This window comes from Pipistrellus hanaki (genome assembly GCF_964339955.1).
Source record: "Pipistrellus hanaki genome assembly, chromosome: 15".
Classification (NCBI taxonomy): Eukaryota; Metazoa; Chordata; class Mammalia; order Chiroptera; family Vespertilionidae; genus Pipistrellus; species Pipistrellus hanaki.
The window spans coordinates 42,660,844-42,687,315 of NC_140517.1; the positions used below are offsets into that span (position 1 = coordinate 42,660,844).

At 58.9% G+C, this 26,472-nt stretch overlaps 1 protein-coding gene across 4 annotated transcripts; it reads left to right on the forward strand.

Moving 5' to 3' along the window:
* Positions 1-295: 295 nt before the first annotated feature.
* On the forward strand, positions 296-25,716 carry NECTIN2 (nectin cell adhesion molecule 2). 4 transcript variants are annotated; one of them, XM_084905426.1, is made up of 9 exons: positions 296-614; positions 10,039-10,428; positions 13,205-13,501; positions 14,419-14,536; positions 14,830-14,978; positions 20,993-21,149; positions 23,713-23,776; positions 23,932-24,030; positions 24,590-25,716. In XM_084905426.1, the coding sequence occupies exons 1-9, from the start codon at positions 524-526 to the stop codon at positions 24,854-24,856; spliced, it is 1,632 nt and encodes a 543-aa protein (XP_084761552.1). In that variant the 5' UTR covers positions 296-523; the 3' UTR covers positions 24,857-25,716. The 4 variants fall into 4 exon arrangements, with proteins under 4 accessions (XP_084761552.1, XP_084761553.1, XP_084761554.1 ...); XM_084905427.1 differs by having other exon boundaries at positions 23,932-24,018; XM_084905428.1 differs by lacking the exons at positions 20,993-21,149; positions 23,713-23,776; positions 23,932-24,030; positions 24,590-25,716 and adding an exon at positions 17,639-18,333.
* Positions 25,717-26,472: the final 756 nt, after the last annotated feature.

Genomic DNA, 26,472 nt, shown 5'->3' on the forward strand with positions numbered 1-26,472 from the left:
CAGAGCACGAGGGGGAGAGGCTCGAACACCCGAAAGGGTTAGAGAATTCGGGGGGTGGGCCGATCATCGACCCCGGAGGGGCGACCGTGGAATCCAGAGGGGCGGCAGGTGTGGAGCCGTGGGAGGGGGCGGGCGGAGTGCGGGGCGGGGAGTGTGGGATCATGGGAAGCGGAGGGCCCGGGCGCTAGGAGGGCGGGGCGCGCTTCCCGGGTAGGGCCTGTTTGGAATCCCGGGAGGGGGCGGAGCCGCCGGGGCTCGGCGGGGCTGGGCTGGGCAGGGCAGGGGGTGGGTCCTGTGACGTCGTCCTAACAGCCAGAGAGGAGCTTAGCGGCCCGGGGGCACGGAGCCCGCAGAGCCGGGACCGAGATCGACGAAGCCGGGGGACGGGAACGCTGCGGGCGGGAGCCGGCCGGGAGCCGGAGCCCCTCAGGCACCTGCTGGCTCGCACAGGCGGTTGGCGCTCGCAGAGTGGTCCGCAGGCCTCCGCCAGGCCGCCCGCCCCCAGCCCCTCCCCGGGCCCCCCATGGCCCGGGCCGCGGCCCTCCCGCCGTCGAGACCGTCGCCGACTCCGCTGCTGCCGCTGCTGCTGCTGCTGCTGCTGCTCCGAGAAGCCGGTGAGCGCCCCTCCCGCGCGGACCCTGCCCCCTGCCCCCCTCCCGAGGGGGGCCCTGAGCACCCTCCCCACCCCTCCCCCAACGCGCCGGCCCCCGGCTTGCGCGTCCCCCTTTCCGGACCGGCCCCACCGACTCAGACCGCACCCCCCGCCCCCCGCGATCTGAGTGAGACTCCGACCCTCCCCTCTCCACCGCCCTCCCATCCTAATCCCAAACTCCCCAGCCTTCGCCGGACCCCCGTTCCCCCCCGCGCCCCTTCCCGAGGCTCCGATCCGGGGCCGAAAGGGTTAAAGCCCAGGCCTCTCGCCCCCTCCCCGCCCCGCGCCGCTCAGCGCCTCTGGACCTGGACATCCGTCCGCTTCCTCCCTCAGGAATGTCCCCCCCCGCCCCCAGCTGGGGGGTCGGGAAGACGAGGAGGCGAGATCAGGGTCCCCCGCCCTTATTTTTTTGTTTTCCCGGGGCTGGGCCTCTGAGGCTCGCCCTGGGAATGCGGAGGGCACGGCCTGGAGCAGGGGCGGGAGCTGGACTTTCGGCCCCTCGGAGAGGCCGGGATGGGAGTTGGGGCGACCCGGGGAGGGCCTTCGGGGAGCCGAACCCCGACTCCGGGGCTCCGGGGGAAATGAGGGGCTGGGAGCCCTGCGTTCTGGGTCCCCGGGAGGAGGAAGGCGGGGGGCTCTGCCTCCTGGGGTTCGGGTGAGAACCGGGGGCGAGGAGCTCACAGATTCCTGGGTTCTAGACTCCTTGGGGGGTGGTTGCAAGAGGCAGCCCCTGTCCTGGGCTTCGGGGGGTGCCCTGAGGTCCAGGCCCGCAGACGGGCAGGGGCCCTGTCACTGGGGTCCTGCGTGTCCCCGGGGGCCCGGGGCTCGGGCCGGGCGGCGGAGGAAGGGGCGCGCCCCGCGGTCTGGAAACTTCCCGGCCCGGCCGCCGGCGGGGACCTCCCTCCCTGGGGAAGTTTTTCCGGTTTCACTTTCACCTGAGCCCGGCCGATACCGGGCGGGCGCGCCCGGCTCCCGGTTCGGGCTCCCGAGTTTCGGGGACTTTACCGCCTCCGGCCGCGCCTTTGTCCTCCGAGCCGCCGCCCTAATCCCCGCCCCCGCCCCCCTCCGCGGCCCGGAGCCCCTCCAGCCCGGCCCGGGGGGAGGGGCGCGGCCCGGGGGGGGGGGTGGGAGGGGGAAGGGGAGAGAGAACAGGTGAAACTGGCTGCGGCCCCGCCCCTCGCAGGTGACCTGGCTTTTCATTCCCCAACCGGAAGCTCGGGACCCTGGGTTTCCCTAGGGTTTGCCCGAGGGGGTCTGGAGGGGGAACCTCGGGTCACCTCTCTGACCTCATTTCCCCCAGCGTTACTCCGAGCCCTGACCCAGAGCTGAGTGAGGGCCGCCTTCTCCCTTCCCAGCCTCTCCTTCCCGGGGGAATGCTCAGACTGCACCCCCCTTTGAGCCAGCCAGCTCAGGAACGCTCTAGATGGGGCCTAGGTCCTGTCCCTGTTCCCATTTTGCGGATGAGGGGACAGGCGTGGGAAGGGCCGCTCTCCCAGGACCGGCTGAGAAGCCGGACTTCAGACGTAACCCAGAGCCTTTCTTGGCCCCGCGCTCAGGGTGGGCTCCAGGCAGCCCCTCAGCCTGCATTTCCTCCTCGGTAACAGGGACTACCGTCCCTGCCGGCAGGCCCCTGGGCGGACTCGGAGCCCTGCTGATCCCCTGTGAAAGCTCTTAGCACCCGCACGCCTGCCCGCCCGCAGGGAGGGAGCCTCCCCTTTGACCCTTTCTCCTTGTGCCTCTGCTCTGCTGACTTTCTCTCTCTTTGCCTTTTCCTCCCTCCCTTTCTCTCTCTCTGTCTCTCTCCTTCCTTCCTTTTCCCTCACTTTCTCTCTCCCTCTTCCTGTCTTCATTTCTCTCTCCTTCTCTGTCCCTCATCTGTCTCCATCTCAGAGCTCTCTCTCTCTCTCTCTCTCTTTCTCTCCTTTCCTTCATCTCTGTGTGCCTGTCTCTGGCTCTCCGCTTCCTTCTCCCTGGCCTGACCAACAAGGGTGCACCACCAGGGCCTCGCAGCTCTCCCTGCCCACCCGTGTCAGCCAGGCCTCCATGGCAGCGAGGGGGGGGAGCAGAGGGGACTCCAGGCCCGCTGTCTCTTCTCATTAGGGAAGGGACACTCACATCCTGGGGAGAGGAGGAGGGGACGCATGGAGACAGAAGCCAACAGACACAGATTTAAGGATGGGGTTAGAAACACAGGAGGTAAGGGAAAGGATGGCGCAGAAAAACACTGGGTGGGACCGAGACCCCAGGATAAAGGAAAATGGCCTTTGGAGAGAGACTTGGGAGCCCAGAACTCCTTGGTGACTGACTGGTGGAGGTGTTAGGACACTGGGAGGTCAGGGCACAGGCTCCTCAAGGCCAGCATTGTGTGTGAGCCACAGGGAGTGGGGGACAGGGAGGGACAGGGAGTTGGGCACGCCGGCCAGCTCCCCCGCCACCCCACCCCCCGCCTGAGACGCTGTTACATTTTTAATGTCCCCGAGATACAGAGAAATGAAGCGGGGGAGGAGGAGAAAAAGGGACCCAGCGAGATGGCCCAGGCACAGAGAAAGTATGTCAGAGATGAGGAGAGACGGGGGAGACCCAGGAGGCAGAGAAGCAGACCCTGAGAGGTGTGGACCCTTGAGAGATTCCAGACCCAGGGAATCAATTCAGAGAGCCAGATTCCGGGGACTGGCAGACAGGACCTGGGAACACCGAGACCACGGATGTCAGAGATACTGAGGAGAGAGTATGGAGACAGCTAAGGCATGCGGGTATATCTTCTCGGGCCAGGAAAACTGTCCTGGAATTGGTGGTGCCGATGGAAGCGCAAACCGATGAATATACTAAAACCGAACACTTAATTTTTAAAATATACTTTTGTTGATTTCAGAGAGGAAGGGAGAGGGAGAGAAACATCAATGACCATAATCATTGATCGGCTACCTCCCGCACACCCCCTACTGGAGACCGAGCCCGCAACCCAGGCATGTGCCCTTGACCGGTATGGAACCCGGAATCTCAGTCCGCAGGCCGACGCTCTATCCACGGAGCCAAACCAGCTAGGGCTAACACTGGACCCTTTAAATGGGCACATCGTACAGTCTGGGAATGTATCTCACTAAAGCTGTTAGAGAATGCGAAAGAAACGGTGCGGAGACCTGGGCCTGGGAGTTGGAGACACAGGAGACCAAGTCAGACCCTAACAACCAGATGCAGAGCGAGAAACAGGAGCAGAGAAACAGAAACATGTAGAGCGGCGTCTGAGTGGTTCCTCTGAGGGGCTCAGCCAGGGAGAGCAGCCTAGAGATCCGCCCCAGCAATGGAGACCCCCCAGGGGAGGGCGTTGGGGACCCGAGCCCCTGGGGGAGGGAAGGCAGGTGCAGAATCCAGGCCGAGGCAGGCAGCCCCGCATCCTGCCGGACTGCCTCCGGATGTCTGCTGTGAGGGTGGGCCCTGTGATTAATGCAATTAATTAATTATCGGAGGTGGCTGAGGCAGCAGCTGAGGCCAGCGCATGGAGCACACTGGCCTTCAAAGGCCTGTGGAGCCTGGTCTCACCCTGTAGGGGAGGGCGGGTCACGCTGGGGCTTTATAGGGTTTGAGTGGGTGAGCCAAGCCCCAGGAGCCAGCCAGGTGGGGCCCGTCTCAGACCTGAGGGACAGTCCCCGGCCCCTCCCCGCTCCAGGGCTCCGTAAGTCGCTGTGTCCCCCCCCTCCGCCTAGATCTCCCCCTCCTGGGCTCACACCACAGGAAGCCTGCAGGCCGGGCCGCGGGGAAAGGAAGCGTGTCTGGGGACCCAGCTGACACCTCATGAAGCTGTCACCAGTCTGACCTCCTGAGGGAAGCCGGTGTTCCCATGGCCGCTCTCCCCCACTGTGGGGCCGGCCACGTCCCGGCCAAGGTCAGAGCGTGGGCACCCACCCAGCAGCGTGCGGGATACGAGGGCCCTGCCTCCAGGCCAGCCATCTTCCTGGCTTTGTTCCTCCCTACTCCACCCGAAACTCAAAACATCAGGGCAGTGGCACCCCCACCCCCCTCACCCCCACAGCCCCTCAGCGCCCTCGTCTTCCTAACCATTCTAACACCTGGACGTGTTCCAGTCCAGCTTGTCCTCCATCGCCATCACTCCCACCCTGGTCCAGGGGCCTTTTCTTCCCCTGGGTCCCAGCCCCACTCCATTCTGAGGGCTTTTATCTAAAGCACAAACCTAACCCTGTTCCCCTGCCTCCACCTCCGCCTGTCTATAACTCTCTATGACTCCCCAGCGCCCTCAGGAAAAAAAGTCCAAGCCTGTACTCAACCTCAGCTTGTGTGGCCCAGTGTACTGCTGATTTCCCATCCTCATCTCATTCATTCACCACGTTTATGAAACTCCCGCAGTGTGCCAGGCACTGTGCTAGGCTCTGGGGAGGTGGCGGGGAGCAGGGCAGAGGCCGAGAACCCCTGCCCCTCCCCGCACTGGTATTCCAGCGGAGAAGACACAGAGGAGCCGGAGGGAGAAGATTAGGTGGGGGAGATGGAGAAAGTGAGGGCGGGAGCCGGGGAGACACGTGGTGGGGAGAGCTTTCCCGAGTCCCGAACAGCAAGTGCAGAGGCCCTGAGGTGGGACTGGCCTGATGTGTTGAGGAGCCGGAGGAGGCCAGTGCGGCCGGAACGGGGTGAGCCACCGGAGAAAGGGTGGGAGACGAGGTCAGGAAGAGGACGAGCCAAAACCGGTTTGGCTCAGTGGATAGAGTGTCGGTCTGCGGACTGAAAGGTCCCAGGTTCGATTCCGGTCAAGGGCATGTACCTTGGTTGCAGGCACATCTCCGGTGGGGGGTGTGCAGGAGGCAGCTGGTCGTTGATTCTCTCTCATCGATGTTTCTAGCTCTCTATCCCTCTCCCTTCCTCTCTGTGAAAAATCAATAAAATACATTTAAAAAGAAAGAAAAGAAAAAAAAAGGAGGAGGACAAGCACAGACCATGGACCTGTGACCGCGGTAAAGACCTGAGCTTTTTCCTGAGTGGAGAGAGAGCCGTGGGAGGACTCGGAGCAGAGAGGAGGGGCTGGATCTGATATAGCGTGGTCGGCAAACTGAGGCTCTCGAGCCACATGCGGCTCTTCCACAAAATACCATGTGCAGACGCATGTACAGTGTGAATGAAACTTCGTGGCCCACGTGCAGAAGTCAGTTTTCTGCTTTCAAAAGAAGTTTCAATCGTTGATATTTGGCTCTGTTGACTAATGAGTTTGCCAACAGGACCTCTCTGGCTGCTTGTGGCAATACACTGTGTGGGGCAACTGCCATCCTACCAGGAGCTGGGTGACAGTTGCTTGTATATATTTTTTTTTAAAGGAGAGACTTTTAATTGATTTCAGAGAGGAAGGGAAAGGGAGAGAGAGAAACATCAATGATGAGAGAGCCTCGTGGATCGGCTGCCTCTTGCACACCTCCTACTGGGAATCTAGCCCACAACCTAGGCATGTTGCCCTTGACCGGGATTGAACCCGGACCCTGCAGTCTGCAGGCCGACGCTCTATCCACTGAGCCACACCGGCCAGGGCTGTCGATGTGCTTTAAAGGTGGAGCTGACAGGTTTCCTGATGGACTGACTGCATGTGGGGTGAGAGAGAGGGGGGACTCAGGGATGACTCCAAACCTCTGATCCTAAACCTTTACCTGAGGTGGAAATGCCTAAAAAAGACGGGCTGTCCCCTCCCAGGGGCAGAGCCATCCTGGTCATTGATTCGGAAGTAGAGACTTAGAACGGGAGGCTTGTAGCTGCGGGATCTCAGAACCCGGTCCGCGCGGGGAGAGGCGTGTGGCCTCGGGGCCAGGGTCCGGGGCGGGAAGTGACCTGGGGAGTTGGCAGCTCCAGAAGCTCCAAGTGGGTCGGTTGGTTTTTAAATCTGAGGCTGGCTGCCGAGGCGCCACCCTAGTTGTGCAAGGGCGGCCTCCCTCCGAGGAGAGAGGGAGCGTCTGGCAATCCCAGGACCCAGACGGGCGTGGGGCCCTGGGCCTGGAGCTCAGTTTCCCTGTCACTTCCTCCAGGAGAACCTCCCGGCCCCCCTCCGGTGGGTCATCCCCTGCTCCGGGTCCTCCCCCACTCCCACCTCCTTCAGCCTCAGCCACATCCGTGGTGCTGCCCGTTTGTGCAATGTTTGCCTTCCCTCCGGAATGTCACCTCCCGGAGGACGAGCGCCGGGTTTGGCTGGCACTTCTGTGGCACCGGCTCCGAGCACAGCACTTACTGAGCACCGGCTGCGGGGCCCCTGGTGCAGGCTGTGGGGATACAGGAGGGACCCAGACAGACAGGTCCTGTCCTCAGGGGCTGGCTCTCACACCCAGGCCTGTTTGTCAGCCACCGTTTGGGTTTGCCCAGAGGGGAAAGAATGGCCGAGAGGATCCTCTCAGGTCCCTACATCCCTTCAGTTCTGCACCAAGTCTCCGTCTTAGCGTCTGGGTCTTTTTATCCAGCCTTTTCGGGGGGCCTTTTGCTATCTGACGATCCGTTTCCGTCCAGCTCCCCCCTAAGCCGAGCCATTCTCCACCTGAGGGGCCCTCCGCGCCTCCCACCTGCCTCAAGGAAAAAGCCCACGTCCTCGGTCCCACCTCCTTTGCTCTCTGTAGCTCAGGGCCTGGGTGTTTTTTCCTGACAGAGTGCCCTCCCTCTCGGCCCGGCTAGAGAGGGGCGGAGCCTTGAGGGCCCTTGTCCCGCTTCCTGCCTTTGGGAGCCAGGTGGGTGAAGGGTCCTGGCACCCCAGGGGATGTCCTGAGGGAAGGGGCGGTCCCACCGCAGCTCCTCCCAGTTGGCCTCCCACCACGTTCATTTCGGTCTGGATTTTGGCGGTCAGGCTCCCGACCCACTGGTTCAGTCTGAGAGTGGCAGCTGCCACCTGTGCTTGGCTGCGCCAGGCCCTGCGAAGACTTGGGCGAGGAAATCATTTCATGGAACTTCCCACGGGCCCTGCAGGGCAGCTTAGACACCCCCATTGTACAGATGGGGGAAACTGAGGCTCAGGAACAAGTCACCCTCCCGGAGGGAGCCAGAGGGAAGCCCCCAGGGATCCCACACGCCCGAGTCTGTAGAGCTGCCCCTGGAGGGGAGCACCCCTCCCTGGGGGCGCCCTCGGGTTCCAGGGGTGGGTGTGTGTGTCACACAGTGGCCTTCGCTGATGGATGGCTTCTTTCCAAAGGCCTCCGGCACTGGCCCCACCCACGGGCGGCCTTTGGCTGGCACCCTCTCATTAGGGCCGCCCGCTGCTGCGCTTTGGTGCGGAGGCCACGCTGGGTCAGGCAGAGCGGGCGTGTGCCCGTGGCCGGCCTTGCCCAGAGGCTAAGTGACAAGGGCCTCTTGAGATGATGCTCAGCTTGTTTGTTCCTTCCTGTGGCCTCGCACAAGTGCTCCACAAATATCCCTAAAGTTCATGGCAGCCCCTGGGCCATGCTCGCGGCTGTTGTCCTTGTGTGACAGCGGAGGAGACTGAGGCACAGAGAGGTTACATGGCTGGCCCAAGATCACACAGCCAGCAAATGGTCGTCTTTATCCTCAGTTGCCACAGAAACATTCAATGTTTCTCCCTTTCTCCTTTTCTCTCTCTTTCTCTAAAATCAAGTTTTTAAAATGTTCTCTTTTTTTTTTAAGCGAGAAAACTGCCTGACCAGGGTGGCTCAGTGGTTGAGTGTCGACCCATGAACCAAGAGGTCACCGGTCACATTCCCAGTCAGGCACATGCCCGGGCTGTCGGCTCAATCCCCAGTAGGGGGCATGCAGGGGCAGCCGATCAATGAAGTCATGGTTCCATTCCCAGTCAGGGCACCTGCCCAGGTTTTAGAGTCCAGCCGGTCAATGATTCTCTCTCACCATTGATGTTTCTATCTCTCACCCTCTTCCTTCCTCTCTGAAATCAATAAAAACATACTAAAGAAAAATAAGATAGGGAAAGAGAGCTGTAGGTTTTATTTTTTTTAATATATTTTATTGCTGAAACCGGTTTGGCTCAGTGGAGAGAGCATCGGTCTGCGGACTGAAAAGTCCCAGGTTTGATTCCGGTCAAGGGCATGTACCTTGGTTGCGGGCACATCCCCAGTAGGGAGTGTGCAAGAGGCAGCTGGTCGATGTTTCTCTTTCATCGATGCTTCTAGCTCTCTATCCCTCTCCCTTTCTCTCTGTAAAAAATCGTAAAATATATTTAAAAAATATATTTTTTAATTGATTTTTTTACAGAGAGGAATGGAGAGAGAGAGAAACATCAATCAGCCGCCTCCTGCATACCACCCACTGGGGAAGTGCCCGCAACCAAGGTAATGCCCTTGACCGGAATTGAACCTTCAGTCAGCAGGCCGCTCTATCCACTGAGCCAAACCAGCTGGGGCCCAAGGATATTTTTCCTTTTGATTTTTAGAGACAGTGGAAGGGAAGGGAAGAGACAAAGAGGGAGAAACATCCGTGTGAGAGAGACCGTGCCCCCTGGGGCAGGGGATGGAGCCCTGGGGTGTGTGCCCTGCACCAGAATTGAAGGTCCTTCGGTCTGAGGGCCTGCGCTCTGTTCACTGAGCCAGAGTAGCTACGGCTCAAAAATTGTGGTGTTTTTTTTTCTTTATTTTTTCTTGTTTTTGTTTTTTTTGGGGGGTGGGAGGGAGGCTCAAAGTTTAAAAAAAATTATTTTGGGATAGGCTATATTTTAATCAGTTTTGTTTCAGAGGATTTTTTTTTCCCTTCCAACATTTGATACTGAAAAGTTTCAAATATACATGTATGAGTTGGAAGCACAGCCCCTCCCACTACACTTGACAGTTTGTAACATTTTGCCATGTTTGTTTCACCACTTTTTCTAGACCTTTTTATAGTTTTTGCTGGAAAAAAACAGTTGAGAGTATGTTGCAGACATGACATTTAATCCTATATTTTCATTTGTATTGATTTCAGAGAGGAAGGGAGAGGGAGAGAGAGAGAGAAACATCCATGATGAGAGAGAATAATTGATTGGCTGCCTCCTGCACGCCCCCCACTGGCAATTGATCCTGCAACCTGGGCATATGCCCTGACCAGGAATCGAACCTGTGACCTCTTGGTTCCTGGGTCGAAGCTCAACCACTGAGCTACACCTGGCTGGGCTAATCCTATATTTTCTAAGAAAAAGGAATACCCTATAACCATAATTTATTCAAAGCATCTGAGAATATTAACAGTAATATTAGTAACATGTAATTAATAATAACTCCATAATAACATGTCATATAGTCTGGACTCAAACGTTCTTAGCTTTTCACAAAACATCTTTTCTGGCTGGCCTTTTTAGGCTTCCCGAAAGCTGAGCACGGTGTTTTCCCAGCAGGCTCCCTCCCCCCTCGGTGGGGGCCCCGCCCCCCTGGAGGTCTGGGTCCTCCCCTCACCCGCCCCTCTCTCTGCTCTCTCCCCAGGAGCCCAGAATGGGCGGGTCAGCATGCCCGCCGAGGTGCGGGGCCGCCTGGGGGACACGGTGGAGCTGCCGTGCCACCTGCAGTCGCCGGGGCCTAAGGGCAACGTCTCCCAGGTGACATGGCAGCGCCTGGACCCGTCCGGGGACCTGCAGAGCGTGGCCGCCTTCCACCCGTCCCACGGCCTCAGCTTCCCCAGCCGGCAGTTCCCCAAGGACCGGCTGTCCTTCCGCTCCATGGGCCAGAGCCCCGGCGCCCGGCCCGGCGCCGAGCTGCGGGACGCCACGCTGGTCCTGCAGGGGCTGAGAGTGGAGGACGAGGGCAACTTCTCCTGCGAGTTCGCCACCTTCCCCCTGGGCACCAGCCGTGGGGTGACCTGGCTCCGGACCATCGGTGAGCAGGGGCGAGGGGGGCGGGCAGGGTGGGAGAGCCCCGCGCTGGTCTCTTCTGTCTGCTTTCTCCGCAGCCTTCAGTCAGGCGGCAAGCATTAAGCGAGTACCGTTTGCGGATGCTATTCTGCAGGTTGGGAATACAGCAGCCAACATGGCATTCAACAGACATACATTGAATACCTACTGTGTGCCGGACACTATTGTAGGCTCCGGGGATAAAGTCCTCCTGGGCTTATACTCTGAGAAAGGGGTGCCAGGGACTGAGTAAAAAGAAAAAGGGGTGAGTCAGGTGGCGGTAGGTGCTATAGAAGTTGAGGGGGAGCAGGTTACAAGTTTAGCCAGGGAGGTCTGGCGATACCTGAGCAAGAACTGGAATGAGGTGACGGAGCTGGGTAGACCTACGTGAGGGAGGAGAGGTCAGGCAGGGGGATGATAAGTGCAAAGGCCCTGAGGTAAGGTGCACCGGGGACATCTGAGGAGGAGAAAGACGTCTGTGTGGCTGGAGATGCGTGAATGGGGAAAGCAGGCAGGGACAAGGTCAAGGAGGCGATGGGTCGTAGCTGGCCGTGCAGGCGACGTGAAGACCGGCCAGATTCTGGGAGGACAAGAGCTGTGGGAAGTTCTGAGCAGAGACGGGCGTGACCGGCTTGCGTGTTCACAGGCTCCGTCCCGCTGCATGGCGGGGAGAAAGTGGAAGCTGGGAGACCCCAGAGGAGGCGACTGCATAAGTCTGGGGAGGAAGTGATGACAACTGAACCAGGTGGAGGCAGTGGAGAGGGGGGGAAATATGTCAGAGGTGAGGCCAGAGGAAGATCAGTGAGTGAACAAGCCAGCATGTCGCAATGCTCCCTGGGAGTAAGAGCTCCAGCGCCGTATGCAGAGCCAGGGCCGCTGACGGAGGAGGCCGCCCATGGCTGCAGCCGCCAGCAGAGGAAGGGGGCATAAGCAGGGGGACAGCGTATGCAAGAGCTGGGACGTGAAAGCGAGCTTGACATGTTCCAGGAACAGGCGGAGGCTGATGGCCAGGGCTTGAGTGGCCCTCAACAGGCAGGAAAACCAACAGGGCCAGACTGCGAGGGCCTCACGGGTCAAACCACAAAAGCACCCTGGTCAGATTGTTCAAGTTACGGAAAGATACAAGGGGGGAGGACTGGGGGGCGGGAGGGGGCGGGATTGAAGGCGGAGACAAAGGTGGACCAGGCGAGAGAAGGCATTGGCTTGGAGAGGAGGCGCGCTGAGGCGGTGGAGGAGTGGGCGCAGTGCGGGCTGCTTGCAGGAGGCAGCAGGTGCTTGTCCCTGGGTCGGAGGAGGACCACCAGGAAGGACCCCCGCCTTCTGGCCCCGAGCGTGACTGGCACCGCCCCTGAGTGAGCGGAACGGGCGGCATCGGGGAAGGCACTTTTCCCCAAAGATGCCGTTTCTTGCGAAGTCTTGGCATTCCCCTGGAATCCCTACCTTTTCCCAGCGACTTCCCCGCAGCCAGTCACCCTGGCAGCTCGCTTTCCCCGCTCGGCCCCGCGAGTTTTGGAGGGCTGTCCCGCGCAGTCCCCGAAGCCCTCACTTCTCTTTTTAAGGAGGTGACATCAGCCCCAGCTCACTCCCACACACACACACACACACACACACACACACACCCCGCTTCCCAAAGGTCTCTCTGAGCAGTCCTTTGTTCTTTGAGGAGACACAGTGAGGGCCCGGGCTGCGGTGGGAGCGGGGACAGCCCTCCTCGGCTTTTGGGGAGCAGGTGGTGTGAGTGAGTGTCCCTGAGTCAGGAAAGCTCCCGGGAGGAAGAGCAGCTGGAGTCTGGAGGAGGAGGGAGAGCATTGCAGGCGGAGGGTCACCGAGGCCCCCACTGTGGGTAGAGGGATGGGTGGGCGGTCCTGGAGCCGTCAGAGGACAGAGGGAGGGGGGAGGGGGGAGGCCCATCGGAGGCTCTGCTGGTCGGGGAGAGGTGGACTACACCGCATGAAGAAGCTCAGGAGAGCCGAAACCGGTGTGGCTCAGTGGATAGAGCACCGGCCTGTGGACTGAAGGGTCCCAGGTTCGATTCCGGTCAAGGGCCTGTACCTTGGTTGTGGGCACATCCCCAGTAGGGGGTGTGCAAGAGGCAGCTGATCGATGATTCTCTCTCATCAATGTTTCTAACTCTCTATCCCTCTCTGTAAAAAGTCAATAAAATATATTTGAAAAGAAAAGAAAAGAAGCAACTCAGGAGACCCCCGATGGGGTCCCGGAGGCAGCTAGCGATGTGAGCAGAACTCAGGGCGGGTTCTGGTTAGGTTCACGCATCCATACCTGGGGGTTGGCATTGCTCCTCCTGGAGGTTTTATTCCTCCTCACGTTTGCCAAGAGGATGGGTGAGAAGGGGTTTCTTCACCGCCTTTATCCCACTTCTGCCACCAAATTAGTGGTGATCGTAGGGAAAGAAGGCCTTCAGCGGGACCTCGGGACCACGCGGTTCTACTGTCAATATTTCTTTAATAGTCCCAGGCTCTGGGACACCCCGCTTGTCCAGCAGAGCAGAAAGCAGACACTGGCTGCAGGACGTAACGGCTAGCGCTTACGTTGAGCAGTGCGTGCCAGGCACTGGTCGGTGTGCTTGGATATCCGTGTATTTAGTCCACAACGCCATTCCGTGCAGTGGGCGCTTTCATTATCCCCCTTCCCCGAAGGGGCCTGAGTACCGGGCTGGGGAGTTCCTGGAGCTGAGCAGCAGAGCCGGGGTTTGGGCCCTCGCTGCTCAGCTCCGCGGTGACCACCCCCCTGCGCTCCTCCAGCCCAGCCCCAGAACCACGCCGAGACCCAGGAGGTGGCGCTCAGCGCGGAGCGGGTGCCCGTGGCGCGCTGCGTCTCCTCGGGGGGCCGCCCGCCCGCCAAGATCTCCTGGCTCTCGCCCCTGCACGGGGAGCAGAAGGAGACCGAGACCGCGGGGCCCCTGTCCGGCACGGTCACCGTCACCAGCCGCTACGCCGTGGTGCCCTCCAGCCAAGTAGATGGCGTCAGGATCACCTGCAAGGTGGAGCACGAGGCCCTGGAGGAGCCCGACCTGCTGCCCGTGATCCTGTCTGTGCGCTGTGAGTGCCTCCCCGCGGCCGCAGCGCCCGCGGCCGTCCACTGGGCTCGGCCACATCCGCCCTGCCTGCCGGCCCTGCGCCTGTGCTCCACACCGCCCCCCCCAGGCCACAGCCACACACTGCCCTGTCGTCCACACGGCCAGGCCGTGGCAGACGCTGCCCCCACTGTCACTGCCCCTCTGTCCACACTGCCTGAGCCAGCGCTGTCTGCACGCACACGCTCATCCACTCTGTTTCCATCCACTCCTGTGGTCTCTACACCAACTCCTGCCTCCGAAAATGATTCCCACCCACCCCACTGGCCCTGACAGTGCTGACGCCTTCCAGTGTGTTCTGTGCCAGCTCTTCCCCACACTGTGCACACGCACGCCCCTCCTACAGCCCTAAGGCCTCCCTGGCGCTGCTCCCCCCAGCCCCTCTCAGTCCCCCCAGCCCCTCTCAGCCATGCCTTCGGTTAGGCCCGGGGTCGGCAAACCCGGCTCTTTGGCCCCTTGAGTGTGGCTCGTCCACAAAATACCACGTGTGGACGGGCATGCACAGTGTGGTTGAAACTTCGTGGCCCCTGCGCAGAAGTCGGTTTTCGGCTCTCACAAGAAATTTCGGTCGTTGTGCTGTTGATATTGGCTCTGTTGATGATGAGTTTGCCGACCGCTGGGGGAGACTGAGGCTCGGCCAGATCCCCGTGCACGCTGCCGGGGAAATGGCTGTGTCCGTACAGCCCGGGCCCTGCCCCCGAGAGGAGCTTCCTCCGAGTGCGGAACGGCGTCCTCCGGCCTCGCAGGCGCGGGATTCGCCCCGACAGTCCCACGGCTCACCTCCTGCCAGCCTGTCCCATTCCCACAGGGTCCCGTCCGTCTGCTTGCCTGTCGTCCCCTTTGGGACTCCCCTCTCTGAGCCAATCCCCCCATTTCCTCCAGACCCGCCCGAGGTCTCCATCTCTGGCTATGACGACAACTGGTACCTCGGCCGTAGTGAGGCCACTCTGAACTGTGATGTTCGCAGCAACCCGCAGCCCACAAGCTACACCTGGAGCACGTGAGTCCTGGGGGCCTGGACCCCTGGGTGTGAGGGAGGAGGGCTGGGGGCCTGGACTCCTGGGTCTGAGGGAGGAGGGCTGGGGGCCTGGACTCCTGGGTCTGAGGGAGGAGGGCTGGGGGCCTGGACTCCTGGGTCTGAGGGAGGAGGGCTGGAGCCTGAACGGGGGTGGGGAGGGGGATCGTCCAAAAGGAGGGAGCAGGCAGCTCAGGGTCCCTGGAGGGCTGTCAGCAAGGACCTGGCCTGTGCTCTGTGGGCCCGGCCGTCCCCTTATGTGACCTCCCCATCCCCAGGACCTCGGGCTCCTTACCGGCCTCAGCGAAAGTCCAGGGCCCCCAGCTGCTAGTCCACCTGGTGGACAGGCTGGTGAACACCACCTTCGTCTGCACCGCCAGCAACGCCGAGGGCTGGGGCCGCGCCGAGCAGGTGGTCCTCGTCCGAGGTGAGCGGGCCTCGGGGCGGGGGAGGTGGCCGGGTCCCACGTGCCTCGCGCTGGTTCGGGCCACACAGGGGAGGCTGTGCTGCCGGCGGGGGGGGGTGGGGGTCCGACCCCCCAGGTGATGGGAGAGGAGGGGTCTGGGCCGGGCTGATAGAGGGCAGGGGTTGGCAGAGGAGTTCTGGGGGCTGAGGCCTATGCGGGCGGTTCCCGGAGGGGAGAGGCAGGGCAGGGACTTCAGGAAGAGACCAGCCACCTGGCCTGGGCTCCAGCCAGTGACACGCCCACAGTGAGGTAGCCAACCGGACACACCGAGCTTCTCACGGTGAACTCAGTCCTTTCTGTCCGGAGCCCCTGGTAGTGCATGGGGGGCGTGTGTGTTCCTGGAGTCGGTGCTTTGGAAACGGTGACTGGTGATGAAGTGGCTCTGTGGGTGGGAAGTTCTCCGAGTCCCTCGATGTGAACTCAGAGACACAGACCCCGAGACACACAGCGGAGAGAGAGCGGAGGCAGGCTCAGCCTGTGCTTAGGCTGGAGGCAGTGGGGTGGGGTCACAGCACTGAGCCCAACCCAATCACAGCTGGCCAGAGCCCGAAACCCCTGGCGAATGAGACACCGGCCTTGCCCTCCAAGGCACACCCTGAGAAGTCAGCTCCACCCACCCAGCAAGGCACCCAACTGGAACCTCCACCCAGAAACACACCTGAGGAACGGGTCCCCCCACAGGCAGAAGGCACTCCCAGGGGTGCAGCCTGAGGAACCCAGACTCGGGCACACTTACCGGCCATCGGAGGAGTGCACACACACACACACGCACACGCACACGCACACGCACACGCACCCCGGGGCTGTCCGCTGCTGGGCTCTCACCCAGTGAAACACCCAGGCCCACGGGGACCGGGACGCACACAGAATCACAGCCCCACAAAGACGGAGCAGTGAGGAGAGCCGCTCCCTCCCCGACTATCCCAAAGGAGGCCACAGGCCCGGGAGCAGCCAAACGCCATCAGGCCACGCCCACAGGTAGATGCCACAGAAACGCGGCAGGTCCAGGCCCGGCAGTGAGGGCCAGCACCTGGCCTCGCCCGGGAGCCCCCGCTCCTGGCGGGCTCCCCGCCCCCCACGCTCGCAGACCAGACGTGCTGTCATCGCCGGGGTGGTTCACACCGTGCAGACTGGGCACGGCCACACCCGGCCGGCGTCCCTTCGGGGAGACTGAGCTCGGCCCACGGGCAGGGTCACTCACGGCCGGCTCGGCGGCTCCGGGCACAGGCGCCCCCCCTCCAGACGTGTGGACTGTCTGCTCCGCGCCCGCCCAGGATCCAGGGAGAGACATGCATTTTCCCCAAAAGAGGTTCGCAAAGTAGTACTTACCCTCACGCGTGAGGGGCGTTCCTGTTCTCTTTAACTGCTGCTTGCGAGTCACGTAACTGCCTTGACAGCCCCCTTTTTAAAACACCCAGAAATAGCCGCCCTGGGGCCTCTGCACAGAGGCTGGGGAGGGAGGGTCTGGTGTGAGTGGCCCCTCTGGTCTCGCCCCTGCATACAGGGGTGGGGAAAGCCCGTGTGATCAGTTCCCATTGTACATGTCTGTCCCTGGTGTGGAGCCCAGGCCCCTCCCCCTCCCCCCAGGCCTCCCCCCTGCAGTTTAGCCAGTGCAGGGAGCACTAGCGGGCAAAGGGACGGTTTGAGCCCCGTTTTCTGTGCTGGGGACGGGTGCCCAGGCGGGAGGCGGGAGGCGGGTGGCACCAGGATGGGTGGCCCAGGAGGGAGGCGGGAGGCCCAGGCAGAAGGCGGGTGGCACGGAGTTAGGGTGACCCAGGCGGGAGGTGGGTGACATTAGGAATGGGTGGCCCAGGCAGGTGGCACGGAGGAGGGTGGCCCAGGTGGGAGGGGGGTGGCACGGGGATGGGTGGCCCAGGCAGGAGGCAGGTGGAACCAGGACGGGTGCCCAGGCGGGAGGCTGGTGACATCAGGGATGGGTGGCCCAGGCAGGAGGCGGGTGGCACCGGGGGCAGGTGGAACCAGGATGGGTGCCCAGGTGGGAGGCGGGCCATGCTGCCCAGACCAGGTGCTCCCAGCTCCAGGGCAGTTCTCAGAAGGTCCCTTCTCTGCGCACAGAGAGCTTTGGAGGCAAAGCTCGATCCGCCTCTCCCTCTTCCTGGCTGGATCCACTCCAAGGTGTTGTGACCATGACCTCAGCTCATCCTCAGGGGGTCACGTGCCTCCTGGGTCCTGGCAAGCGAGCTGGTGGCCGGTGTGGAACTCTGTTCCCTCCCAGGCACAGCCTCACTCAGCTACGGCCCATCGCGGGGGGAGGACCTGAGGCTCTGGTGTTGCCAGATCTGACCACCTTCCCCCCGCAATGAAACAGGGAATTTTCAGTGACATCACCCGGTTTCTGAGATGTCGGCCAGGAAGTTTAATAATGCTGTGGGGATAAGGAGATCTGGGACCGGCTGGGAACCCCTCCGCACGCAAGGCACTCGGCCTGTAGCAAAGAGCGAACGGGTTCTCCCTGCTGCTCCCCCCCCCCATTTTGCCAGTCAGTCCCCTCCCTGTTCCTGTCACCCCCCTGCCGGGTCCTCCCAGGCGCATCCTCTTGACCTGTGTCTCCCTTTCTCTCTCTCTCTCTCTCTCTCTCACCCCTCCTCCTCTCTCCTCAGAAGGCCCCCGGGCCTCTGCCCAAGACGAGGGTCCCATGGTGTGGGGGGCCGTGGTGGGGACGCTGCTGGTGCTGCTGCTTCTGGCTGGGGGGGTCTTGGCCTTCGTGCTGCTGAGAAAGAGGAGGAGGAGGAAGAGCCTTGGAGGAGCAGGAGGAGGACCGGACATCGGCCAGGGATCCTACGATCCGAAAACTCAAGTGTTTGAGAACGGGGGCCCCGTCTTCTGGACCACCACAGCCCCGGGCCCCCCGAGGCCGGACGGCCAGGTCGCGGAGGAGGACTACGAGGAAGAGGAGGAGAAGGCCGAGAAGTGCCTCATGCTGCCTCCGTCCCTCGCGCTCGAGGACGACATGGAGTCCCAGCTGGACGGCTCCCTCATCTCCCGGCGGGCGGTGTACGTGTGACCCCGGACAGAGACAGACACAGAGACAGAGACAGCCCGCAGGGGCCCTGGCTCAGACTGGTTGGACTCGTTTGTCTGGATGACACTGGAGCGCAATTGCTACCTCCCACTTTCCTGGGATTCGGAGGGAGGTGGAATATCACACACTGGACTTACAGTCTCGAGGCTGCATGGGGGAGGGGACGGGGACCGCAGAGGACCCCCGCCCCCAACAGAGACTCGGTTTTGGCTCCGGCCTGCCCCAGCCCTGCCCTGTGACACTCAGGAGTTAATAAACGCCTTGGAGGAAAAATCAGGGTGTCTTGTAGTACACTGGACCCCCTCCTGGGGGGGGAAGCTGACCTGGGCTCCGTGGAGTGGGGGCTGGGGGCTCTTACTGCTGGGTCCTTGAAGGACACCTTGGTTGCTGAGACCCCCGAGGCCAGTGGGACTGGGACCTGGGCGGAGGCTGCCTTCCGGGCAGTGGCCAGACCGTGGGAGGCTGACTCCCCGGGCCACGCCGGGGCCCCGGACCCCTGGGCGCTTGCAGAGGGTGCTGTGGTCCGATTATCCGGGAGCGCAGACCCAGAGGAGACCTGGGGAGGGAGCGCTGCCCCCAACGTTCTCGGGGCCCCAGGAGGCCAGGGAGCGTGGGTGCTGAGAAACAGGGAAGGCCCACGATCTGCCCCAGCCTTTCTCGCTTCCTTCCTCTTCCTCTGCCCCTGGGAACCAGCCAGAGGGAATTTTCGGTGATTCAGAGGCAGGGCTGTAACTGCTTCCCTGCTCATTCCCCACAACCAGAACCTCTCCCCACCGGAGGCTGGGGTGAGGACTGGGAGGGGCCGGGTAAGTCCCAGCCACCTCCCTCCCTGGCCCCGGGCCACTGCCCCGGGCTGTCTGCTCCGAGGCTGCCCCTGCTCAGGAGGCTGAGCCCCTCTGCCCAGTGGGCTGGCTGGTCGGGCGGGGCTTGGTGAATTCACTCTCCGCCAGTTTTGACTTCCACTGAATTGCTGGGGATGAAGCAGGGACGCGGGCAGACTCCCGTGCAGTCCGGACGCCTGGAATGACAGTAACTTGAGGATGGCCGGTGTGGACTGAGCGGCAGTCACTCTGTTACCCTCCCACATTCAAGCCCTCCGGAGCAAGCCGGCTGTGGACCAGGAAGTGTGGAAAACGGACAGTCCTGGGTTCCAGACACAGTCCCTCTGGGGGCTGGATCCCCTCTGTGGTCTGGGCTTCATGGGAGGGGTGGGGCCCATGGCCGGGGCTTTGCATTCTGGTTGCTTATAGTCTAACACCCCCTTTAGCCCCCCGTTCCCACCTAGAGGGCAGGGCGGGGATTTGTCAGTCTGGCTCCCAGCAGGTCCTGAGCGCCCAGGCCCACCCTCCCTCACACATCCAGCCAGACCAGCCCGTCCAGAACGTGCGGCCCAGTGTAGAGACTGGCAGATACACGATAATGACTCCAATAACAGCGCGAGGAAGTGTGAAGTGTGCTGCACAGGAAAGGCCTTGGGGCCGTGAGTTTCTCTCCTGGCATTTCCTGTTGGGCTGGCGCAGCTCTGATCCTCGGATAATGAATGCCTGGCTATGATCCTAACCCCAGGACACCCCCCCTCCCCCATCCTAAGCCCCGAACCCCTCCTACCCGCCTCCGTTCTCTGCCTTGTAGCTCTGCTTCCCTTCCCACCAGTTCCCGTCCCTCCTCTCTCTGCCCCCCCTCACTGGCTGCTCCTTGCTGTTCCTTAAAAACAGCACAAAGCTTCCTCCTCGGGGCCTTTGCACCAGCTGCCATCTCTGCCAGGAACGTTCTCACACATCCCCCCCATCCCCCACGGCTCACCCCCTTACACCCCCTTCAGCTCTTTGCTCACATGTCACCCGCAGTAAGGCTCTCTCTGACCACCTGCTCTGTCACTTCCTACCACCTTCCCCACTTGGCAGTTTTGTTTGTTTTCTTAAGATTTTTAAAAAAAATGTATTTTATTGATTTTTTACAGCGAGAGGAAGGGAGAGGGACAGAGAGCTAGAAACATGAGAGAGAAACATCGACCAGCTGCCTCCTGCACACCCCTCACCAGGGATGTGCCCGCAACCAAAGTACATGCCCTTGACCGGAATCGAACCTGGGACTTTTCAGTCCATTCAAGTCCGCAAGCCAACGCTCTATCCGCTTTACGCCAAACCGGTTTCGGCTTCTTAAAATTTTTTATTTATTTTTAGAGAGAAGAAGGGGGAGAGAGAGAAATATTGATATAAAAATAAAACATTCAGTGGATCTCTCTCATTATTGATGTTCCTTCCACTCTGAAATCAATAAACACATATTTAAAACAAAACAAAACAAAAAAAAACATTGGCCCTACCTGGTTTGGCTCAGTGGATAGAAGGTTGGCCTGCGGACTCAAGGGTCCTCGGTTCCATTCCAGTCAAGGGCACACGCCCAGGCTGTGGGCTCGATCTCCAGCAGGGGGCGGGCAAGAGGTACCCAATCAACGATTCTCTCTCATCATTGATGTTTCTATCTCTCCCTCTCCCTTCTCTGAAATCAATAAAAATATATATTTTTTAAAAAAATATGAAGCTTTTTCAAAAACAAAACATTGATCGGCTGCCTCCTTCGGGGTCCCTATGGGGGGTTGAGCCCACAGCATCTTGGTACATGGGACTACGCCCAGCCCACTGAGCCATACTGGCCAGACCCACCATGTACCTTTATCCTACATCACTTAATTGCCACCTGGCACATTGTAGCTGTGTCTGTACTGTTGTCTCCCTGCCCAACTACGACATAAATTCTGTCGGGGTGGGGGCTTTTGTATGAATAAATTCCCCAAAAATGGCTTGGTAAGGAGGCGTTGAATGAGAGAACGTCCCCTGCCTTTAAGGCGGGCAGGGGGGTGACTTGGGCTGTGAGTGAGGAGCTGTGGCTTCCCCCCGGAGACCCCCTCATACTGTCCCTCTTCTTGCAGAGTCCCCCAACACGTCAGGTGCAGGAGCCACCGGGGGCATCATCGGGGGCATCATCGCCGCCATCATTGCCACCGCGGTGGTCGCCACGGGCATCCTCATCTGCCGGCAGCAGCGGAAGGAGCAGAGGCTGCAGGGGGCAGAGGAGGAGGAAGATGAGTAAGTGACGCGCACCACGCAGTGGAGGAGGGAGGGTCCCAGAACGGGGACCCTGCGGTGGAGGGTAAAGATGGGAGAAAACCATCTGTAATGGCTCCATGAAGCAGAGGCATCCCAAATAACTTATAACTTAAATAGCACAGAGAGAAGAGTTTGCTTGTGTCTCATAAATCACGGATATGACAGCTCTGCTCTGCGAAGTCATCGGAGCCCAGGCTCCTGCTGTCTTGTCGCTCGCCTTTATTCACGTGTCAAAGGCTCCCCACTCTCCTATCATCATCCACATACGTCACAGCCCGACAGGGCTGTCCTGGCCTCAAAGCCCATTCCTGCCGGTGGGAAAAGGAAATAGAAATACAGGGTATTCAAGCCTGACTGGCGTGGCTCTGATTCAGTGTCAACCTATGAACCAGAAGGTCACAGTGTGATTCCCGGTCAGGCCACACATGCCTGGGCTTCAGGCTCGATCCCCAGTGGAGGGTGTGAAGGAGGCAGCCGATCAATTCCCTGTGACACTCACTATTAATGTCTCTCTCTTTCCCTCTCCTTTCCTCTCTGAAATAAATAAAAATAGATTTTATTTTATTGAATTTTTAAAAATATATTTTATTGATTTTTTTTTTCACAGAGAGGAAGGAAGAGGGATAGAAAGTTAGAAACATTGATGAGAGAGAACACTGATCAGCTGCCTCCTGCACACCCCCCACTGGGGATGTGTCCACAACCAACGTACATGCCCTTGACCAGAATCAAACCCGGGTCCCCTCAGTCCGCCCACGCTCTATCCACTGAGCCAAACTGGTTTTGGCAAAAATAGATTTTTTAACAAAGGAAAGAAATACTGGGTATTCAGTCACCCTTTAAGGAAATGCATCACTTCTCACTTGAACCTGTCACATGGCTGTCCCTAACAGCAGGGCAAGCTGGGAAATGTAGTCTTTATTCTGGGTGGCCACGTGCCCAGCCAAAACCTTCATTACGATGGGAAAGGAGGAGCCTGGGTATTGGGGAAAACTGGCCACACTCCTCAGTGTAGAGCACTGTATGTGCCAGGCATGATGAGATGCATTTGACATGTGTAACCTGGACACAGTCTCACATCCATTCATCGAGTCAACAAGTATTCAAACAGTAGCCACCCAGGCCCAGGCCCTGGAGGTAGGGACGCAATGATGAGAGAAACATTTTTTAAAAAGTGCCCCCACGTTGCTCAGTGGTTGAGGGTCGACCTATGAACCAACCTGGGTTGCAGGCTCGATGCCCGGGAGTGGGCATGCGGGAGGCTTCCAATCAGTGATTCTCTCCCATTGTTGTTGTTTTTAAAATATACTTTTTTATTGGTTTCAGAGAGGAAGGAAGAGGGGAGAGAAATAGAAGCATCAATGGATGAGAGAGAATCATTGATTATCTGCCTCCTGCACTCCCCCTACTGGGGATCGAGCCCACAACCCGGGCCTGTGCCCTTGGCCAGAATGGAACCTGGAACCCTTCAGTCCGCAGGCCGAAGCTCTATCCACTGAGCCATACTGGCTAGGGCTGTGTTGGTTTTTTTGGATAATATTTGTATTGATTTTTAGAGAGAGAGGAAGGTTGATGTAAGAATAAAACATCAATCAGCTGCCTCCTGCATGCCCCCTAGCCGGGAGAGAGCCCACAACCTGAACATGCGCCCTGGCCAGGAATTGAACCAGCAACCTTTTGGTGCACAATACGACACCCACTAACTGAGCTGCCCCAGCCAGAGCTGAGTTGGGTACTGAAGGCATAGTAAGTGCCCATCATTATTTTATACACAGGATGCTCTGAATGAGGGGACTTGGCATAGTTTGGAGCAAAGGTCGCCAACCAGTGGTCCATGGACCACTGTGGTCCGTGAGGTCCGAAGGGTTGGTGGCCGCTGGTTTGGAGGATGGATAGGAAAGCGTTTCAATCCTATATTCACTCTCTTAATGAATATTTACTGAATTCTTCATAGTGGGTTCTGGGAACACCATGATAATCAAGATCTCATTCTCTCCCTCACTTTGCTCATGGTTGGTTACAGTCATTGAGTGATATCAGAAATAACATGTCAGCCCTGGCCAGTGTTGCTCAGTGGTTAAAGAGTCGCTGGTTCTATTCATGGACAAGGGCATGTACCTGGGTTGTGGGTTCACTCCCCACCTCCACCCTGGTTCAGGTGTGTGCAGGAGACAACCAGTCAAAGTGTCTCTCTTATCGATGCTTCTCTCTCTCCCTCCCTCCCTTCCATTCTGAAAAGCAGAAGAGAGAGAGAGAAAAAACAAAAAACAAAGACACTTCAAATACAAACTCAGTTAAGTGCCCTAAGCGGGAGGTGTACAGTCCAATGTGACCTCCTCACAGGCGATCGTGATCCTCCTGGGGAATCGGAGGCCTCCTGGAAGAAGATTCCTGGGATGGATAGGAGTGAGCTGGGCAAGGGGAATGGGGGGGGGGGGGGGGATAGAAAGGGATAGCAGGCAGGAGGAGGGGCTTGTGCAATGGCCCTAGGGTCGGGGGGCTTAGGTCTGAGCCTCTACCCGGTCTCCCTCCTACCCCACAGCCTGGAGGGGCCTCCGTCATACAAGCCACCAACCCCAAAGGCAAAGCTGGAGGAGCCAGAGATGGTAAGCTCTTTGCCCGGAACCCAGGGCTGCGCCCCCCCTCTCCCTCCCTCCCCGCCCGCCACCTTTCCCCAATAAGACCATGGTGGGGAGAGGGAGTTGGGGAAAGAGGTGGGCTGGGCGGGGGTCCTGACCTATCCTGCCCCCTCCCGCTGCAGCCCTCCCAGCTCTTCACTCTTGGGGCCTCAGAGCACAGCCCACTCAAGACCCCCTACTTTGATGCTGGCGTCTCGTGTGCTGAGCAGGTAGGATCTCGGGTGAGGATGAGGCTGGGTATAGTCGCCAACACAGAAGTTAAGGGTTAAAGGTCACAACTCAGATTCAGAGCTGTGTCTCCGGTCAGAGCTCATGTCACGGAGCTATGTTTACAATTCAGTGGGGGAGGTCAGGACTGAAAAATCCCAGGGCCCTGCGGTTAGAGTGAAGACTGGTTGAACATCTACATCTGCTAGATACAGTAAGACATGTAGTCCCATCAGCCATCTGCTGGAAGTCAGGGGTCAGATATTGAAGTTGTAACTGGTGAAAGTTGAAGGAGCTATTTCAGGCTTAAGGTTAAATAGTTGAGATCAAGATCAAAGTCAAAGGTTCACGGGGAAAGACTCAGATCAGAAATCAAAAGACAGAGTAGAGACTCGGGATTGACAGGGTGAGGTCCATGCTTTGAATTAGGGACAAGCCATATGACTGACCCCGTGACAAGGGGTAAGATTGGGTCTGGTTGGTGTGGGGAGATGGTCAAGATTTTGGAGTCAAGGGGATTCTGTGTCAAGCTCAGGAAGTGACCTTGAGCTCCTATTCCCTCCTTGTCCCCAGGAAATGCCTCGGTACCATGAGCTGCCCACCTTGGAAGAGCGGTCGGGGCCCCTGATCCTGGGGGCCATGAATCTCGGGTCCCCCATCCTGGTGCCTTCAGGGCCGCCTGTTGTGGAGAGGCTGCCCCTGGATCTGGAGGACTTGGATGATGATGAGGAAGACTACCTGGACAAGATCAACCCCATCTATGACGCCCTCTCCTACGCTAGCCCCTCTGATTCCTACTCAAGCAAAGGCTTTGTCATGTCCCGGGCCATGTACGTGTGAGCTGCCATGGCCCTGGCTCTTGCTTCTCTTTTTGATCTCTCAGCTTTCTGCCAGGAATCTAGTGCCGCTTGACCTCTGGCCAGACCCCTGTCAGTGAACACAGGCATCTCATCTGTGACTTCTACCTTGGTGGGTCCATTGGGACCTCTAATTCCTTATCTCTGACCTAGAGGACATGACAATGGAAACCTGGCAATCTTATCTCATGAGTTGAGGGAGGGGAGATACGTTTCTGCACAATCTGGCCCAAGGACTCCTAAAAGTGTGACTCCTTAGTTCATACCTCTTTTCTCATGTTCTGCAGTCTCCTCCCAAATTCCAAAGAAAACCCCCGACCTCTAATGTGTCCTTAGGTAGTAAACTCCCAATAGTTCTGCTGGGTTGGATGTTGGGGGGCAGGCACCTTGCTGCTCAGACCTGAGCCCTCCAGGCAGCAGAGCCCCACTTGCCCCCTCCTACCCTGTCTGTTCCCAGCGGTGGGAAGGAGGGGGGTCCCCAGCCCAAGGTATAGCTTCCCCATCTCCCTCCTGCAGGCAGGAGTCACAAGGTCCGGACCCTTCCCTGAGTCCCCACTTCCCCAAATCCTGTCTTCTGGGAATTAAGCCCCTCCGCCCCGTCAAGGACTAGACAAGGACTAGATAGGGTGAGTGTCGTGCAGAGTGTGCCTTGCTGACCCCAGCCTTGAGAACAATCCCGTGTTACTTTGAAGACTACTACGCCCTTTTACTGCTGCCCAGTGGAACGGGACCCAAACATCTCCCGGGGGGAGGTGGGGAGGAGATGGTCACCTGGGTTGGGGTAAGGGATCTGATATTGTTTTGTAATAGGGAATTTCCTACCAATATGAATTTGTACTTTGACCAGGTCTCAACTTGTGTATTCTGTGGGATGTGAAGGGGAGGAGGGTGGAACATGATGGTGGGTAATAAATAGAGGGCCCAGGACTTAAGGGGATCGGTAAACAAAGTCAAGATGTGTTATAGACAAAAATAAGAGCCAAAGACATGACAAAAATAACAGAAGGGATAATGACTAAATATGCATAAGCAAAAAGAAAAATGTAATGATGGGTAATAGAAGGAAAGGGGGAGAGAAATCCAGAACTTGTAGTTAATGAAAAGGAAACAGTGCAACAGCAGTCTAATGGCAGAAATAAACGGAACAGAGATATAAATGGTAGTAATTAAGTATGAGGGACTCGGTTTAATGGATAAATGGCAAGAATAGACCAAAGTCAAAATTATGAATAATGTAATAAGAGGTCATGATGGGTAATAGATCTGGATGAATGAACCAAAGGCAGACAGATGAATAAATGGAAAAATAGGGGCCGCAGGCATGCTAGATAATAGAGCCAAAACATGATGGTTAATTTAAGAAGGGCTAGAAGGACGTCGGAAGTGCACAGACAGAAATGTGCTAAAGGTAGTACAGGCAGTGAAACAAATGAATGGGACGGGGGCATGCTGGGTAATGGGACAGAAATGAATGGGCCAAAGATAGAAGCCGCAGTGACGCAGGTCCGGGGGGGAAAGGGAGGGGGGACAGAAGGCATGATGGGTAACGAGAGATCGGTGGGTCTACGGCAACTGTCGCGTTAAACAGGGAAAGCATTG